This window comes from Cricetulus griseus, chromosome 6 (assembly GCF_003668045.3).
Source record: "Cricetulus griseus strain 17A/GY chromosome 6, alternate assembly CriGri-PICRH-1.0, whole genome shotgun sequence".
In the NCBI taxonomy this organism is placed as follows: domain Eukaryota; kingdom Metazoa; phylum Chordata; class Mammalia; order Rodentia; family Cricetidae; genus Cricetulus; species Cricetulus griseus.
In genome coordinates this window covers 18,535,131-18,555,415 of record NC_048599.1, presented here as the reverse complement: position 1 = coordinate 18,555,415, position 20,285 = coordinate 18,535,131, and the positions used below count along the sequence as shown (strand labels likewise).

The 20,285-nt window shown below is 47.4% G+C and overlaps 1 protein-coding gene across 1 annotated transcript in view; it reads right to left on the bottom strand.

The window, feature by feature from the left end:
• Window positions 1-8,830: 8,830 nt before the first annotated feature.
• Window positions 8,831-20,285, bottom strand: part of Chd6 (chromodomain helicase DNA binding protein 6) — a 192,164-nt gene continuing 180,709 nt past the window's right edge. The window contains exon 37 of the mRNA XM_035446807.1: window positions 8,831-9,371. Coding sequence (XP_035302698.1) covers window positions 9,270-9,371 — 102 coding nt within the window. The 3' untranslated portion in view covers window positions 8,831-9,269. The remainder of the gene's footprint in view (window positions 9,372-20,285) is intronic.

Here is a 20,285-nt window from a genome sequence, read left to right as displayed (position 1 = left end):
CAGAGCCAGACTGAGTCGTTAGGGAACAGGTGTGTGGGGGTGGAAGGCTGATTCCAGTCAGGGCTGGAGCTGCTCCTGGTCTGAGTGACTGGCATCTGTCTAGGGCTTGGGGTGGGGACAGGCTGGAGGGAAGCAGAGCTGCCCAAGCACTGAGTTGGGAACAGTTGGGCCTGGGAATGGTTTCTGCCCATTCTCTTCTATTCATAAGCATCAGAGTAAAAATGTACACAGGATTATCAGTCAGAGAAGAGGCGAGGCTATGTGATGGGAGGATGTAGAGAGGCCAGAACAGACAAGAGAAAGGACTGCCCTCAGGGAGCGAGGGCTTGCTGTTGCCATGGAAAACTCATGCTTGGGCAGACAGAACCTGACCTTCACTCAAAGCTGTCCTTATCGCAGACCTGCTCTGCTTTGACTCCTTAATTGGCTGGGACATCTGCTGGGCACTGTTTTGGTGTGGGAAGCACAGACAGGCTGCCCCGCCACCCCCTGGGCTCTGCTCCAGACACTCTGAGGCTGAGAGAAGCAGAGGAGGAGGAGAGCTGGTAGATGCCCCAGGAGGGATGCCTGGGGAGAAAAGTGTGCTCTGGTCAAGGTAAAGGGATTCAGGTGGGTACAGACCAGGTGAAGCCTGAAGACCAGAGGTGGTGCATAGACACTCTTGGGGTCCAGCCCCATGAATCCACTGCCTCTAACACAGCACAGCTTCTGTTTGTTCCTCTGTTGTGCTGCGATCCATTGTAGATGGGCAGTTCCAAACCATCTGAAAAAATGGACCAATCACAGGTTTAGATGGTCATTTTGTAACTATTTCGGGGGTGGGGAGGTGGGGGGGGATGTTGTGCATAAGCCAGCTTGACTGGATCCTGGAAGAGCTGCTGCTGACAGCCATGAAAGCCATTCTGCAAGGAGAGCTGTCAAGCATCAGGGAGGTGACTGAGGTCGGCACCAGAGCACTCTCATCCCCTGTGGGGCCCCAGCCTCTACCTTATGCTTAGGGATAGATGATCTATTTGGCATCTATTTAGAAGGGCTCCATGCCAGAGCCTGGACTTGCAAATCCCCCACTGTCCAGCAGCCTGGGTTCCAGCCCCCTGCTCCTGCCACCACTATGTGACCTTTTGGGCCTCCCCAAGTTTGAGCCTCAACAGGGAGGCCGCCTGCATTCCTGGCTACTCTGGTCTTGGCTAACAGCCCCAGCTCTTTAGGGAAAGAGAGGTCAGGAGGCTCCCACAGTGGGATGTTATCCCATTAGTTTCTCCTCTGCTCTGGGGTTTATGCTGGGATTAGGACATCTTGATCCCTGGCTGCCTCCCACCTCTGTCCCTATGGCTGTCCCCCACCTCTGCAAAGCGCCACATCATTGCCCAAGCTATTCACCATGGAGTCCCTGGGCAAGCATGTGAGAGGAGCAGGAAAGTTGGTTAGAAGGATGTACTGGTGTCTATGACCAGGCCAGAGAGGATGGCAGGAGTACAAAACATCTGGAGTGACTTGGAACAGCACTGACAGTCCTGGTGACCTGTGAGGAGCTCCAGAGTGACCTCTGGATTCCAGTCCCTTTGCTGAGACAGGAGAGAGAGGTGGCACAGTTTGGAGGGAAGTCAGGTGTTTCTACAGGTACAGGGAAGGATTCAGGAGGAGCTGGAGACAGGAACTGCAGGTCTCCATAAGATACCCTGGGGGAGCCTCCCCAAGGGCAACAGGCTATGTCTATACTTCCGGGTCCCATTTGGCCACTGCACCTCCCAACTTGGGGTGTTGCAGTGTGCTTTGGGTTCTGGTTCTGGAGGCCGATCCAATGCAAAACACCACTGGCATTCAGGGCTCCTACTGCAGCCACAGGCAGATGGCTGGCTGGTGGTCCTGCTGGCTTCCTGTCTTTCTCCCAGACACTTGGGAAAGGCCATGGTCACAGGGTAGCCCAGGCAGCTGCTTGCTGCCCCCAAGGCGGTTTCTCTGTGTTCCATTGGCCTGGCTCTTCTATCCCTACCCCCTCTTCTCAGACCCTCCCCTAGTTCTCCCTGGGTGTCCTTCTCAGGGGCCTCCCTCTCCTTAAACCTTACTCTCCCATAATCAGGAAGAGTCTTGATTGCTCATTATGTTTGGAACCCAAATTGTCAGCCAGTGAGAAACTAATTTTCCCAATTTAGGCACTATAATGCTGGTTGGGCTGCATTCCTGGGAAGGGGGAAGTGTCCCACTCCACCTTGGAGAAGGCTGTCTTAAGAAGAGTGGAATCAACAGCGTGGTAGTGGCAGCGGCAGAACTCCCAGAACTCCCAGAGGCAGGAGGATCTCTGAGTTCAAGGCCAGTCTGGTCTACAGGACAGCCAGGTCTGTTACTCAGAGAAACCCTGTCTAAAAAGAAAAAAAAAAAAAAGGAGGAGGAGGAAGAGGAGGCAGAGGAGGAAGGAGGAAGAAGAAAGAAGGAAGAGAAAGAAGGAGGATGAGGGAATGGGAGTTTTCAATGCAGTGGAAGACAAGAGGCAAAAACAAACAAAAATACTTATAACAAAAACAAGAAGAGTTTTCAAAACCCGTCCCATCTCTTGTATCAGGAGCTGGAGAGAAATTAATTTTTCTGCAAAAGTTCTGAACAGGGGAAGGAAGGTGTCCAGAGGCATCTGTGTGGCAAGAAGCTACCTGGAGACATAGCAGGTAATATCCAAGGAAAAGGTATTGAGGAAGATAATCAGAGATGTGGTCAGAGACACGTGGAGACAGACAGCAGTCAAGTCAAGGCAGGGTGAAGTTTCTGAACGTCACAGAAGCAAGGCTGGGCTGAGTTAGGCTGAATCAAGGGAAGGGTGGGGCCGAGAGTTGAGAGTCTCGAGTCAGGAATTCAGATGAAGGTGAATGGAAAACACGAGGTCCAGACGGGTGGGATGTGATGGAGATGCCATTCTGTAAATGTGTTTATCTTATGGGTTGATGAACAAAACACTGTGGCCAATAGGGCAGCAAGATAGGTGGTCTAGGAGATGAGGAGGAGTCTGGGAGGTGTGGTCAGAGAGCAGTCGCCATGTAGGATGCCAAAGGAGTAACTGGTCCTCGGACCTTTCTCCAGTAAGATAAGACCACATGGAAATACTTAGATTAATAGAAATGGGTTAGCAATTAAGGCAGAGCTAGCCAATAAGAAGCCCTACTCATTGGCCAATAGTATTATAATTAATATAAGTCTCTGAGTGTTCATTTGGGGCTGATGCAGTTGTGGGGCCAGGCTGGCATGAAAGAGTTATTGTAACAGGGATATGCTGAGGTGGAGAGTGGAGCTGTTTCTAGGCAGAAGGGCTAGAGACAGGGTAGAGGAGGAAAGGAGAGAGGGAGGGATGGAGGGAGGGAGGGAAGGGGGTGCTTGCAAGCAACAGACCTATGTTCAAAGTTCAAGAGAGAAGGCAAAGGTTGAGGGCCAGCAAAAAGCCCTGAGGCAGAGGCCTGCAGATATGGTGTGGGTTTGGGGGTAGAGTTGGGAGTGATGGCAGGAAGTGGGAATGGTCTCCATTGCTCATGCCAAACAAGAGGTGAGGCTTTCTCCTGCCATTTGAGGTGAGGTTGAAGGGATATTTAAGTGGGAGTCAGGAGAAGTGAAAGTCTGTAGCTTATGTGGAGACAAAAATCACATACTTATAATACATATGGAGGGGCTGCAGAGGCAGATGGGTTGGGGATGGCAGAGCCTGGCAGCAAGAAAGATCAGTACTCATAGGAAACAGAATCAGCAGGAACACAACTGGACCTTCGAGAATCACCTGAAACACTTACGTAAAGCACGACTCTTCTATTTTATGGCTGCTATGGTTTTGGATATGGTTTTCTTGTCAAAATCCATGTTGAATTTGCTGGCCAATGTAATGGTGTTGAGAGTGGGGCCTTTGAGGATATTACTTGGGAGACTGAATTAAATTCTCTGGGGAATGGCTAAGTTAACACCATGACACCATGGCTGGTTATAAAACACCCCATTTGTCCCTCCTTCCTTTCTGTCACACCCAATGGCCTTTCTGCTTTGAGGAGAACCATATTACCCTTCCCCAAGTTGAGCAGCTACCAGGACTATGCTCTTAGATTTCCACACTCTAAGACAAAATAAACCTCTCTCCATCATAACCTTCCCAGTCTCATGTGTTCTGTCAGAGTAACAGAAACTGATCCAAGATGCAACCATGGCAAAAAAAAAAAAAAAAAAAAGGATTTTTTTTTTGTTTTTGTTTTTTTTTGAAGTCACATTTTTACTGAGAAAGAAGGGGAAAAAACACTAAGAAAAATAGGAACATTTGGGGACACCTCTGTCGCTGATGGCATCTCCATGTATTTTCACTGCACCCCCACCCGTACTGTTTCCACCTGTCCAGTTGACCTACCTTGGCTATTGCTGTTCTTGCAAAATTTCAAAATGGATTTTGCTTCCTAAAGTCTTGCTGAAGGGCATCTCTGGTTTAATTAGTTTTAGAACAGTCTTATTGAGGCTGGGGGATGGATTAGTTGGTAAACTGCTTGCCCTGCAAGCATGAGACTTGAGTTTGGCTCCTTAGCACCCATATAGAAAGTCAGGCATGGTGGTGTGCACCTATACTCCCAGTGTTTGGGAGGCAGAGACAAGAGGACCCCTTGGTTCTGTTGGCCAACTGCTCTAGCCAAGTTGATAAGCTCCCACATTCAGTGAGAGGCCCTGCCTCAAAAACTAGTGTGGGGTATCATGGAGGAAGACAGCTAATGCTGACTCTGGACTCTGAGCACACACAGGCACCTGCACACACACATGCAAATATATGTATTTCCATAGAGGGTTAAGTGAGGACGACCCACTCTGAAGTAGATGACACCATCCCAGGACTGTCAGCCTGATTTAAATAAAAGGAAAAAGAGAAAGCTAGGTGAGCACTAGTATTAATTTCTCTGCTTTCTGATCTGCTCAGAAACGAGCAAGCAGCCACCATGTTCTCCTGCCACCATGGCTGCCTGGCCACACTATGCCCTAAAATAAGCCTTACCCCACTTAAGTTGTACCATGTCAGGTATTTGGTCAGAGAAATGAGTAAAGCAACTAATACGGGTTCCTACTAAAAATTCACTTGCCTCAGTCCATGTCCTGCTACTCTAACTACAAACTCGGTATATTAGAGACTAGAAGTTTAACTGGGAGGTGGAAGCCTGTGTCTAGGTGAAGGCCTTCTTGCTGTATCTTAACATGATGGTAAGGGAGAGAAGGAGAAAAGGAAAGAAGGGGCGAGGGAAGGAGAGACTGGAGGAGGGAGAGCTTGCAACTAACCCAGTCCTGTGACAATTGCCTTATCTGTTCATGAGAACATTGCCCTTCCCCATGACCTCATCACCTCTTTAATACCATCAGAGTGACAACTAAATTTCAGCATGAGGGTCACCTCCATCCCCATACTTCAATGTGAACCAAGGGCCTTGGACAAGCTAGGTAAGTGTTCTGTTGCTCAACTCCATCTGCAGCCCTCACTCGTTTCAGATTGCTGTTTGTTTTTTTTTTTATCTTTGAGACGGCATCCTACCAAGTTGTTTCAGGTTGGTTTTATAGCCTAGGCAGGCTTTAAACTTGCTATCCTCCAGCCTCAGCTTCCAAAGTATCTTAGATCATAGGCCTATGCCACCAGGCTCAATGCAAGTTTCTCGGGGGATATCCAAATCACAGCACCAGCTCATCACTTTTCATTACATGGAGCTGGTTAGACATGGATTAGTGGCTCAGCTTACCCTGGCTTCCTCTTACTGCAATCTATCTTTTCCTGCCTAGGTGGGTGAATGGCAGCCTGGCCACTATGGGATGGTTTCTCAGTAGGATATGGGTGGAGAGTCATATAGGTAGCTTTGCGCCTTCCTTCCTTCCTTCCTTCCTTCCTTCCTTCCTTCCTTCCTTCCTTCCTTCTTTTCCTTCCTTCCCTTCCTCCCTCCCTCCCCAACTTCCTTATGTGTGCACATGTATCCCATGCTGGAGGTCAACCTCAGCTGTCATTTCTCAGATGCAGTGTATCTTGTTATTTTTTGAGTCATGGTATCTCACTGGCCTGGAGCTCACCAAGTGGGCCATGCTGACTGTCCACCTGTGTCTACCACTCCAGCACTGGATGGCAGGTGAGTACCACCATGTTCAGCATTTTTTCACTTGGGGGCTGTGGCTCCAACTCAGGCTCCTGCCCTTGCATAGCTAACACTTTGCAGACTAACCCTCACATAGACGGCCAGCACTACAAGGAGATGTCTGCTTTGGGTCTGCCTCCGCCCACCTTCACCCCCCCCCCATTCTTTGAGACTTGTACTCTCCACTGGGAAGCTTATGTGAACTTTTCCTTTAATCATGGAATTTCAGGCTCTTCCCTGGCATTGCCTAGTTGTGAGTCTTTTTTCCATCATTTCTGCCTGGAAACCAGTGAGCCTTCCAATCTGCAAAGCCCAGGGCGTTCTTCAAACCATGGAAACTTTTCCTTCCCACTCAAAAAAACCATGGCTTCCACTCCATTTGCATTTTCCCTTCTAGGATGTTAGACTTAAGTCTGTTCTGAGCACACAGCATCCCTCAGGCCCTGTTTCTCCCAGGTGCTTGTTTTTTCACACTTAACACTTTTGCTTTGGGTTTTGCACCATCACCTCCACGTGGGTTCCCACATTCCCACCCTTTCTCCAAGTCATTTTAAATTTCAAACCATGTCTCCTAAAATCATAGTTAGGAAAGATTTTTTCCCTCCCCTTTCGCCCTTTTCCTTTCTGACAAGGTCATATTATGTAACTGCTGACTTTGAACTGGGGATCCTCTTGCCTCAGCCTCCTAGGTGCTGAGGTGACAGGTATGTGCCACATAAACCACCAGGTTTAGACCCCCCCCATAACCATGTTTCTTCCTTTCAGTTGTGAGTGGTATCTTAGTGTGGCTCCCACAATATGCTGCCCTTAGGCTCTTCTCTTCTTCTAACTTCTGGATCCCCTCCACTGGCCACCCATCTTCCCTTTGCCTCCTGGGACTCTCATCATCCCCAAGGCCCATGTCCAGCTGACAGACTAACTGGGCCTCCCTGTGCTCCAGGACAAGTGCTGTGCTTTGGGGAGCGATGCAGTGGAGCTACTGGGACCACCCAAGGCTCCTGGCTCTGCCTCTCCTCTGCTGGGTCCTGTGCCAAGTTCTCCCCTGCAACTGTGGAGATCTGATTTGCACCCAAGGCCCTCTGTGCTGAATGTCCCTACTGTCTGGCACAGAGGGAGAGTAAATCATGAGCCAGCCCACTCAGCACAATTCTGCCCCACCTCCTAGGTCTGGCTGCTGGCTGACCCTGGAACTTCGGCCACAGGAGCAGGTTTAGAGCTGGGAAAAGAAGACCATGAGACTTCCAATTTGCCCTTGTTAGGGATGATAAGTAGAAGAGGTTCTTGGGTTCACAAATTTTGGTATGATCCATCCTCTAGCACAGTTTATAGAAATATACCAAGCTGGGGATATGACTCCATGGTGTAGTACTTGCCTAGCATACGTGAGGAAGGCCTAGGTGCAAAACTTAGCACCAAAGGAAGAAAAAAAATATAAGTTAGGAAAAGCAAACCAGTGAAGTGTAATTGATTTGACTGTATAGCCCTTTGTCAGGTTAATGACGATGCATGCAGAGCAGCACTAAGTGGAAAGAAGGCAGCTTGGGGAACACATGTACATCTTTTGGTTGTGATGATGGTGACTTTGGGGAGGGAAGAAAAAGGGGCCTGCTTTCAGCTCTGCTCCTGGCTGTACCAAGAAAAGTATTTCAAACCTCTGGAGGTGGTGAAGCTAAAGAGTGCATAGGCAGCAGGGAGCTCTTCCCTGACAGCACATGAGGCCTCTCTGTCACCACTGGCTGCAAATGGACCACGTCAGATGTCACAGACAGCTGCCATAAATGACTCTTCACATCCTGTGGGTGACAGAAGAGCCAAATACAGTCACCGTTTCCAAATATGAATTATCTTTCCTTTCAAATTTCCTTACCTCATGATAAGGGTCCCAGGAATTTTTCTCCAGCCAGCTTCAAAGTCAAACCATAGGCATTTTCCTTGTCTTGAAAAGCCAAAAATGATCAACCCTCGAGTGAAATGATGAGGTTTCCGAGGCCACTTGGGACAAAGCAGATAAATTGTGCCAAAAAGCAATGCCTAAGAACTTCAAAGTCAGAAAACATTTCAGATAAAAAGAATTTCTGGAATAAAACAAATGAAGTTTGGAATATTCACTTCTCTGACTTTAATGGGAAAAAGGCATTAAATTAGGATTTGTAATAAAGGGTTGGCTTTTGCACTTTCTTTTTTCTTTTGAGACAGGGTCTTACTTTGGGTGCCCTGAAACTTGTATTGTAGACTTGGCTGGCCTCAAACTCACTGAGATCCTCCTGCCTCTGCCTCCTGAGTGCTGGGATTAAAGGTATGCACCATCATTTCCTGTAATTTCTAATTCAACCATTCACATTGTTAGAAAGGATCATAACAAAGTGAAGCAATTTTGGGGGGGAAGACCCCATTCAGATGGAGCAAAACAAGACACAGAAATGCCACATGTTGTATTGATTTGTTTCTATTGCTGTGATAAAATACCCTGACAAAAGCAATTTACGGGAAAGGAGTTTATTTTAGCTTAGAGTTCCAGGTTAAAATTCATTTCAGGAAGTCATAGTGGCAGGAGCTTGAGACATCTGGTCAGGTTGCATCCATAGTTAAGAAGCAGAAAGGATTGCTAAGTGGTTAGGAGTACTAGATACTCTTCCAGAGGACCAGGGTTCAGTTCCCTGTACCCATATGGCAGCTCATACCTGTCTGTAACTCCAGTTCCAGGACTTGTGACACCCTCACACAGACATACATACAGGCAAAACAAAAGTAAACTATAAAACAAAGAGAAGCAGCCGAAAGAAACAAATACATGCATGCTTGCAGTCAACTGGCTCTCTGCATTCCTATACAATCAAGGAATGGTGCCCTCCTCAGTGGGAAAGCATTCTAGCCTCAATTAATGTAACCAAAATAATTTCCCCAACTCCCTGACTTGCCCACAGGCTAACCTAATCTTGACCGACCCTCCTTGAGAACTCCCTTCCCAGGCAATTCTAGACTGGGTCATATTAACCATCACACACATGGATAAAATGTGGGTACCCCAGAAGCATTTTGATCTCACAACTGAGAGTGTGTTTCACAAAACTCTAAACATACCACTTCTCCTATGATCGGCAGATTGATTGGTCTTGGCTCTTGGTGACTTCACTGTCACTGACACCCACCTCCTTGCTCTCAGCTATTACATGTGACAGTGAAGAAAGCTCTCTTTCTCCTGTTGTAGCCCTGAAATCCACTTCTGATGTCCTGTCTATGGAGAGGTTCCAGACCTGACAGCTGTTGAACAGAACAAATCATAAAGTACATAAAACAAGCATTTAGCAACCAATTGTTAAAAAACAAATTGCCCTAATGCCATAGGGGAGAATATTAACCATCAACAAAATGGAAAGACATCATGGATAAATCTCAGGAGCCTTAGGCTGGACAACCCCACCCCCCAGTATTTATGCATGTGTCGTGCATATGCACTAGCCAGAGGACGACACTGGGCATCTTCTCTGTCAGTCACTCTCTGTCTTACTACCTTGAGACTGAATGTGTCACTGAACCAGAAGCTAGCCATTTTGAGCCAGGCTGGCTGGCCAGCAAGCCCGGGGATTCCATCATGGCTTCCTTGCCCAGGTTGAGGTTACAGACACACATGGCCATATACACTTTTAGTTACCTTTTTTTTTTTTTAATTTTATGAGCATTCATGTGAAGTTGTCAGATCCCCTGGAACTGGGGTTACAGACAGTTGTGAGCTGCCATGTGGGTGCTGGGAATTGAACTCGGGTCCTCGGGAAGAATAGGCAGTGCTCTGAATTGCTGAGCCATCTCTCCAGCCCCCATTTTCAATTTTTTAAAACATTTTTTATTTTAGTGTGTGTGTGTGTGTGTGTGCGCGCGCACGCGCGCGCGCGCGCGCGCGCGCGAGCATGTGTAATAGGCAGAGGATAATTTGTGGGAGTCAGTTCTTTCTTTTCACTAGGGGGGTCCAAGGGATAAGACTCAAGCCAACAGGCTTGGAAAAAGCACATTTACCCACTGAGTCATCTCACTGGCCTATGACCAGTGTTTACATGGGTTTGGAGAATCTGAACTCAAGCCCTCATGCTTGCACACCACGCATTCTTACCATGGAGCCATCTTTGCAGCCTCACCTTGCATTCTGAGATGGGGTCTCTTGTTGGGACCTGGGTCTCACCAATGTGACTAGGCTGACTGAGCCTGCCTCTGCCTCCTCAGCACTAGGAATACAAGCATATGCCACCACACCCTGATTTTTACATGGCTTCTTGGGGCTGAGTTCAGGTACTCATGGTTGCTATACTGACTGGCCTTTTTTTTCCTTTCTTTCTTTCTTTTTTTTTTTTCAGCTCCTGCTTTTATTTATATGAAATCTTGAAAAGCCTAGTATCTTAGTTTGTTAGGAATGCCAAAACCAAGTACCACAGCCTGGTGCCTTACATGACAATAATGTGCTTGCTCCCAACTCTGGAGGGTAAAGTCTGCCATCAAGGAGTTGGCTGAGGGTCTCTCCCACCCCCAAGGTCTCTCCCATGTCCCCATGTCTTCACATGGTCTTCTCTGTGCACAGCTATGTCTTAATTTCTCTTTTCACAGGGAATTAGGCTTTATCCTAAACTTCATTTTTATTGAAAAGCCTGTCTTCAAGTACAACCACATTTTGAGGTCTTGGGGAGGTACTGAAGACTTCAAACATGTGAATTAGGTAAATCCCCATCTATGGTGAAAATAAGCATAGTAGTACTTGTCTCTGGGAGGGGTGAAGGCCCAGAATGCAGGAGGTGGAAAGACTGAGGTGCCCTGTGGGTTAGTGATGGACTGCTTATGAAGCGAGTGTCGAACTGCACAGATGTCTGTCTACACCTGTCAAAGTCACTGAAACAGGGAACATAGAGCTTGTGCATTTCACTGTCTGCCAGTTTCACCACAAGGAACCCCAGAAATATGTTGTTGAGATGGCCCAGTGGGCAAAGCACTTGCTGTGCAAACCTGATAGTTTGAGTTTGGATCCCCAGTACCCACATGAAGCCCCAACACAGTAGCACGCACGCACATGTGTGATTCCAGTGTGTCCCTAAAGGGAGCAGCAGACAGAAGAACTGCTGGGAGTTCCTGGTGCATTCGGAAGTGAACAGAGACTGTCACAAGAAAGGTGGAAGTCGAGGACTGACACTTGAGGATGTCCTCTGACCTCCACGCTTGCCTCAGCACATGTACACTTGCATCCACACACACAACACATGTTCTCACACACACTTGCAGACACATAGGAAAACCCAGAAACAAGTGCTATGCATTCATAGTGTCAATGGCATGAAGTATACTGATACCTACAACTTGCTTCGGAATTGACAGAAATGCACAATCACCTACCCACCATTGCACATGTAGCATGTATACATGCTTGTACTATGTACAAGTTGTTAAGATCTTTTCTGTAGTCTTGAACATTTGCATTATAAACCGTTGGGGGAAATTTTTAAATTAGAACTTCCATTTGGAAATGTCAGCCAGACATTTCCTTACAAGTTTTTGGATTTTTTTTATGTGTACAAATGTTTTGTCTGCATGTATATATAGAGAGAGCACTTGTGTGCCTGGTATCCTCAGGAATGTGGGAGTTATGGATAGTGATGAGCCACCATGTAGGTGCTCAGAACCAAACCCAGGTTGTTTGCAAGAGCAGCCAGTGCTCTCAACCACTGAGCCATCCCTCCAGCCCCAGCTAGATGTTCTTTACTTGTTTCTTTTTGTTTAGTTTTGAGGCAGAGTCTCATCCAGTCCAGGCTGGTCCTGAACACATCAAGTAGCTGAGAATGACCTTGACTTTCTCATCCTCTGGTTTCCACCCCTGCTACCTGCCGCCCCCCCCAGGCCCCCAGACTGGGGTTACAGGTGCTCAGTGGTTTTATGTGCTTCTGGGGGCTCTGAATGCTAGCAAACATCCTATTGATGGAACTACACCCCGAGCCCCAGCCAGATGTTTCTAACAGAGGTTCTTTATTGACAGATCAAGATCCTCTCAGAGAGTATCACTATCCCCACTAATGTGTCCAGACAGGATGGATAAGGAGAACGATTTGAGCGTGAACTGAGGCTGCTTGGAGTTCTATTGCTAAGGGTGGTCAGGTTTGTAATCTTGCAGATTGACGCCCAGAGTGATGCTGTTCAGTCAGGGCAGAGGACATCTCACACCCCCTTCTGGATTCTGTGGGTACTGCATGCACATTGCACACAGCTACACAAGGCAAAACACCCATATACATGTAACAATAATAAAGTAATAAAAATTAATAATTCAGGGTAGTTCAGGCTCTCTCTTTTTTCACTTTTTCCTCCTACCCTCACTTTCTTGGGTTTCACCGTGTTGCCCAGGATGGCCCTCCCACCTCGAGCTCCTGGAGTAGCTGGGAACACAGGTGCATGCCAGCATGCCCAGGTTGAGGGCTGTGTGTGTGCATGCGGGCACCAGCACACATGAGAATGTGCTGGGCGCATAAGTGGAGGTCAGAGAACTTTCTGGAGTCAATTCTTTCCTTCTACTCTGACTAGAGGCAGGTCTCTTTTGTTTCTGCCATGTTGCATTCTCCAGGTGAGCCAACCTACCAGCTTCTGGTGATTTTCCTGTCTCTACCACCTGTTCACCAGAAAAGCACAGGATCACCAGTTCACACCACCCATCTGCCATAAGAACACTAGGACCACCAAATTCACACCACTATATCTGGCCTTTTAAATGTGGGCTCTGGGAATCAAACTCAGGTAAGCAGGCTTGTGTGGCAAGCACATTTACCTATGGAGCTGTGTCCTGACCCCTGAAGGCTTGGGGAAAAAGACATAGTGGAGAACCTAGATTACTAGCAGGTAGTGCTGGGGATAGGTATGTGATTGATAGGGAGATGGCAGCACATAGTAGGTATGCAATTTTCTGGGTAAATATTCTAATTAATTTGGAAAGGAAGCTTGCAAAAATGAAGACAGCAGGAGCACTGTGTGGGTGGGGGGTCTCTTTCCCTGTCTCTGCCCCAGCCCACCTCTGGCCCCTTACCTTGAGAAATAGACCCAAGAGAGGCCACTTGGTCCCTGGCTTCCTGGACAGCTAGGGGGTGGGCACTGTACCACATTCTTAGGAGCAAGCATATCCAAAACAATTTCTTTTTCTAAAAACTTAGTGCTAAAGGGTTCCAGATGTCCGTTTGTTATATAATGGGGTTTGTTTTAATAGCATCAACTTCCAGATGTGCAGGCTGGAATCAAGAAGCCCATTGGCCCCCTGAGGACACAGTGAGCCAAGCTGAGTGATGCCTAGAGGAGAAAGATGACTATACATGCAGAACCAGGGCCGGGAGACAAGCCGGAGGTGCCTGTTTACTGCCCACTTGGCCATTCACTTGCCCAGAAAATGTCCCAGGACTGAAAGGTAGGGAGTTTCTATTCCAGCCTGACTCTGAACAGGAATTCCAGGTGACAATCAGAATGGTGACCAGCAAAGAGTTTGCTTGGACTCCAGGTCCTTGCTGGGTGCTCTTGGTAGTCACTTAGCTCGCAGAGATTTTTTTTTTTTTTTTTTTTTTTTTTTTTTTGTCTTAGAATGTGAAATAGAGAAACACCATTCCACCTGAAGGAAGTCAATGTAAAAAGAGAAATGAGGTGCGAGGAATTGACTGGGAGGGGGGAGGGAGCTGGAAAGACTTAGTCTTCGCTCCTTGAGCAGAGTAGAAACACCAGGGTGCACTCATGCCTGTGTGTGTGTGTGTGTGTGTGTGTATGTGTTTCTGACCCAGCACCTTTCCCCAGTGCCTGTCACCAACTGGGAAGCCTCTAAGCAGCCCAGACTCCGTTTTTTTTCTCCTGGAACACTGGGAAAGAGCCAGTGTTGGAGAGCTCACTGCCTCCTCCAGAAGTTTCTTCCATGGCCCCACAGCGCCAACAGATTGAACATTCTTCTGCTTACTGAGCCAAAGTGGCCCCTGGGTGACCCACAGAGCTGGTTCAAGCTGTGCTCACTGGACTCTGCTGAGTACCAACACCCTCTCCTACCTGCTGGCTGGTGGCCTCCAGCTTTCTCTTCTTCTCAGGTGGCTGTGACTGCCACAGCAGATGCCTTAAGACAGAGATACTCTCAGGAGGATGCTGACAACCCAGGAAAAAATTAGTGTCTGAACATAGTCATAGAAGAGAGACACCAAAGGGGAAATCCACCCCACAGACAAATAATCTAATAATCTGTAAAAACAATTCAGTTCCAATGAAATTCCAGTCAATGAGGAGGGGCATACACTATGAGGCTCCTGAGGAAAATAGCTATAGAATAGCTATAGCTGAGGCAAACAATGAGGCAAGCTTGAGTGGGTCAGAGGCTGAAGTGTGTGGTAAAATTCAGATGTTTTCAACAGCTTGTTGCTGGCACAAAGACACAGTTTGGCACAGCAAACCCAAGGTCCCAAAGAAGACCCTTTACAGATGAAATCACAGAATGGACGAGAAACAGGCTCTTCAGACTAAAGAGAAGAGGGCACTTCAACCACAGTTACCTTTGGGGAGAGGGGCCTGGCACAGGCAGAGCCAGCAGTGAGTGAAACAGCAGGGTTTGTTTTTTCATTTTCCTCCTCTTTGTATGTTTGTATGTGTGTCTGTTCCTGTGTGTGAGGGGGACATGCAAATATAGCATGTGTGTGCGTGTGGAGGCCTTCTTCCTTGGTTGTTCTCTACCTTAGTTTTTGACGCAGAGTCTTTGATGTGCACTGCCAGAGCTTGCAGATTCAGTTAGTCTTGCTGGCCAGCTTGCTTGGGGAAGGTCCTGCCTTTGTTTCCTGAGTGCTGGGATTATAGGCAGTCTGCCACACCCAGCATTTATGGGGGGCTGGGATTGTGAACACCAGTCTTCACATTTGAGTGGCAAGGGGTTTATTTCTAGACCCATCTTCCCAGCCCTGCTTTCTTCCTTTTTGTTCTTTTTAGACAGTCTTGCTATGTAGCCCAGACTGACCTTGAGCACTAGATCCTTCTCTTAGTTTCTGCCTCCTGAGCACTGGGATTAGAAGTATTCAACACCATGCTAACCCTCTATTTATTATTTTGTATCCTTCAGGCTTGCTTGGTCTTTCCAACCTTATATTGTGTTGCTTTACAAAAATTTAACTTAAAAATTATGTTTGCATGTTTGTCTATGTGGAGGCATGTGCACATGCCTAAGGAGACCAGAAGAGGGCGTCAGATCCTATAGAGCTAGAATTACAGTGGGTTGTGAGCTACCTGTTGTGGGTACTGGGATAGAAGACCGTGTCAGATCCACTGGAAGTGGAAGTACAGATGGCTGTGAGCCACCATTTGGGTATTGGGAACTGAACTTGGTCCTTTGGAAGAGCAGCCATCTCTCCACCCCATTTATTCATTTGTTAGTTTTGTCTGTATACTTGTTTTTATATGTGTGCATGTGTGAACAATGAATATGTGTGGTGGCCAGAGGATAACTTGCAGAGGATTGTTCTCTCCTCCCATCATGTGGTTCTTCAGGTTTGGTGGCAAGCACCTTTATCCACGGAAACAACTCACCAGCCTGAGGTAATGCATTTTTACACTAATATATTACCTAGAGATGATGATCCCTTTTAGATTTTTCTCCTCTCTAAATGTATTGAAGGAAACTCAATTACAAGTTACGACATAATATAAGCAGGAACATAATAAGCAAGAAACAGCTGACATTTTCTTGGGGAGGCAGGAAGAGAGAACTCTCATGTTCTAAGACAGATATTCCCAACGGGGGGGGGGCTTCCCACATTTCTTCTCTGATTCTTTCTCATTCTTCTTTTTCTCTAGATAGCAACTATACCTTTAAAACTAAGCTGAGGGGGAATGACATTTTGGAAAAAAATAAACAAATGATTGCAGAAATGATGGATTACTCAGAAAATGGGACAGGATAACTGGCTAAGAATTTGGAAAAAAATAAAGTTAGATTCCTACCTTATACCAAAATAAACCACAGATGGCTTAAAGGTTTAAGTATTAGGAAAAATGAAATACAAAACTGTAAAAGAACTCAGATACTTAACAGTGTGAACAAAGAGAATATCTGAACATGGTGACAGATTTGCAAATTCACTGTGTGAGACTTCTTTCCATTAAGATGAGAGAGAAATAGAGAGAGGCAGAGAGAGATAGAGACAGAGAGACACACATACCACTGAGAGAGAGAGAGAGAGAGAGAGAGAGAGAGAGAGAGAGAGAGAGACAAAGAGCAAAGACAGAGAGATTGACTTCAAACGGACCCCAAGCCAAGGATCAAGGAGAATCTAACTACAGTGGATATGACCAAGCAGCTTCCTTGGATGAACACAGGAGAGTGGGTTGGAGTCTGGGCATGATAAGCAGAGATGGCAGGTCCAGCTGGAGCTGGGTGCCCTCCACGTGGCAGGGGTTCCCCAGTCTCCCTGGCAATCACACTGCCTCTGGTGCCAAAAGCTTTCCTGCTGAACCCAACACTCTTGCCTCCCTCCACCCAGAACACTCCTCACTTTGCCAGCCTGCTTCATACACCAGGCACCTAGTTCCTAGGTCCATGACTTTTGTTGTACTGGTCACTCTGCCTGGACAAATTCCAGCTCTCCTTGAAGGCTCAGCTGCTGTCTTGAAAAATCATCTTTGATCTACTTTGTCCCTCAACCCAAGGAATGCTACAATGGCTGTCACAGCACCAGCTTATCATCCTGGCCAGCACTTGCTTCATCCATCCATTGTCACTTTTTTATTCACCTGCATGGGGCCAGGGCCATGTTGTAAAGCCCCCACTGACACTATGTGGAAAGGTCTGTAGCCACTCCCCTCCCCAGACAGGGTTTCTCTATTTAACAGCCCTAGCTATCCTGGAGCTTACTTTGTAGACCAGGCTGGCCTAGAACTCACAGAGATCTACCAGCCTCTGCCTCCCAAGTGCTGGGATTAAAGGAGTGTGCCACCACTACCCGGCTAAATCTTAAGTTAATAGTATTTAGAGATGGGGTCTTTGGGAGGTAGCTAGGATCCCCATAATAAGACTTGTGGCTTTATAGGAACAGGACGACAGCCCTGGACTAGCACATGCTTGCTCTGTAAGCGCCACCTCTTTGGCTTCTTATACTCCAGAACTGTGAGTTAAACAAGTCTCTTAGCTTCATAAATTATCCAGTCTGTGGCCAATGACAGCGAAAGAAAATGGGCTGGGGCAGTCCTTGTATAGGCTGTGGTCTAGACAGGACTCTCCATGAGACTTCTCTCTTTGGGTCTGGTATGCACCCCCCCCACACACACGCACGCCTTCCAGATGCATACACAAATGGGTCAGTGAGATGGCTTGGAGGGGTTTAAAGAGTTAATAATCTGAATTTGATTCTCAGAACCCATAGTGGGAGAGAACTGACTCCCCAAAATTGTCTTCTGACCTCCCACACATTCACTGTGGCAACCCTCTATCCCTGCCACCTCTCTCTCTCTCTCTCTCTCTCTCTCTCTCTCTGTGTGTGTGTGTGTGTGTCTCATACTAATGGTGATTATTAATGATAAAATAATTTTTAAAAATAAAGTGGGGAGTGACTAAGGTAGATAATGTCAACCTCTGGCATGTACACAAGTCTACATAAGCACACACATAACACACACACACACACACACACACACACTACACTACACTGATGGGTATTGTTACCTAATGCACTTGAACTTTTGAAAGTCCCTGCTGTCTCTGACAATGGTGCTTGCACATCCTCTGGAAAACACAGCCTCATGTCTTCTCCTTGAGATATGCAGTCTACCAGGGACGAGTTGGCTGGGATAGTAACATTCCAAACTTTGTGGGAGCACAAAAAAAGAAATGTATGCTTTTGTGGGATGACTCCAACTCACTAGATGATGTAGGCATGTGTGACACAGAAGGTTTGTGCACAGTAAGGGGAACCCGGATGCAAACTCACAAAGACAGATGTTTTTGTCTCTCTCTGCTGAATCCGAGAATCAAGGATAGCATGGCAGGCTCTCAAGTGAACACCTGATGACTGGACTAAGTTCTAGAATTCTCTGAAGCTGCTTAGCTACTTAGAGATGATCTCCCAACACAAATCATTTTCTGTTGTAGTCCATTTTCTGTCTCTGTAACAGAATGCCTGTGACCAGGTAAGTTTATTTAGTTTCCAGATGAGAAGGCTAGGTGTCCTGGCAGCTCTTCTTGTGAGCCCCTGGGCTGTGTTGTACCATGTCAGAAAGACAAGGAGTGCTGTGTGCAAGAGGAAGGGGATGAAGGCTGTCTTGCCTTAAAAACAACAACAACCACCTGCTCCTGCTCCCACTAGCTCTGAGCAGTATCAATATCTTCCCGAGGGCAGACAGGGATCCCCACCCCACCCCACCCCACCCCAAATGCCTCTTCCTTGGGAAAAAAGCTCTTACCTTGGGAAACAGATTTCAGTTTGAATTTGAAAGAGGACAAAGCACATCACTTTCCCCAGATGGGAAAACCAGGCTGCTCTTGTGAGCCCTTCAGGACATCAGCTCCATGCCCAGGTCTGGGAGAGGTGCCTTCAGATGATGATGAGGAAACAGAGGGCACAGGATACCTCCAGGCACTCCAGCAGGGCCCCAGGGGCAGGGAAAGAGGGAACAGGAGGTGGGAAGCTCTAAAGATGGCTGTCTCCTCCCTGGTGTCAGAACAGCAGGAGAGAGTGCAGGGAGCTAGGCGGGAGTGATGGGGCCAGAGAGGGCAGGGCAACTCTCTCACAGGATACTGTGCACACAGAGAGAAGGCTTGGGTTAATAAAGAGGCCTTAGTCTGTATTTGATCACTGATCACTTGTCAGAAACTCATATTTAGGGCTCAAACACGTTTGGCGTGTTCTCAAACCCACCCAGTCATGGTGACAAAAATCAAGGTTCCCCATCAGTCTTTCTAACTCAGAGCTCGATCTTCCAACTCCACTCAAAAAGTGAAGCTACAGGCTTATGGCAGGCATGCAGTCCAGGCTAGCCCAAGGTCAGAAATCAGAGTAGTTAGGGCTGGGAACAACTGGCTTTCTAGGCTTTGTGCTATGCTATGCTCTGGGATTGGTGGCAGAGCCTACCAAAGCCACCAGGCCCCTGCTTACTCTCCATCCTATGGCAGGCCTGACTTGACCTTCCTCCTTAGGGTGAGGAACTGGCTTGACACTTATCCTGGAGGAGGCTGCAGCTGCTCCCACAACCCTATCCCCAGGAGACAAAGCCATTTTCTCTCCTAACACCAGGTCTTGACTGCAGGATGTATCCCAGAATCAAAATACAAAACAAACTACTGTGAAGGGATTCTCTCTTCCTCTGTGTGTACATAGGAACATATGTCTTTATACATACATGTGTGCTGGGTCCCAGTGGGCTGGATGGACAGTGAGTGCCAGCCCTTTCTTAACCTCTTGGGTCTGGCATTGTTATCTGTACTGTGAACCTTTGTGCACATCTTTGGGGGTGTTTCTATCTGTGAATAAAAGCATATTTGTGTATTGCTCTGCAGAACTCTGGGTCATCCGTGCCCCTCTCTGTATACATTAGCTATGTGAGTATATATTTGCAAAGTATGTTGTCCATATAACCATATTTGTACCTAAACATGTTAGGGTGGGTGTGTCTGGGGGGGGAAACCTGGTCCTAAGTGTCATCTCTGCTACCTCTGCTCACATTTCCCCATCCTCTCCAAAGGGCGGGCTGCTGCTGGGGGTTCTGCAATAGACAAGGGCTCTTTAAATTGTCCCTTCCTTCCATCTCCTGCTTCCATCTCTGCACTTGTGAGCAATCTGGCCTCTATCAGCTCTGGGAGGAAGACAGATTTGTACATCTTGGTCTAACCCATAGAGTTTTCAAAATTTCCTTGGTCTCTAGCCAAACTTTTTATTGAAAGCCTCATGGGAAATAGAACAGGAAGGTAGGATCCTGCCTGGGAGACTTAGGGCCCCTTAGACTGAATGGGAATATTGGTACTTAACTCCAGCCACAGAGAGGGCCCTGAAACCTCCTGCCCCAACAAGGAGGGCACAGCACCTCATGGCTCTGTGCTGGGGCAGCAGAACTAAAGGGGTCTTATTAATGGAACGGACATAGGAAAAGAGGCCCAAGGAGGTTTCCCCCAGGCCATGTAGGATCCAGGCCCCATTTAAGCATCCTTCAGCCTCTGCAGAG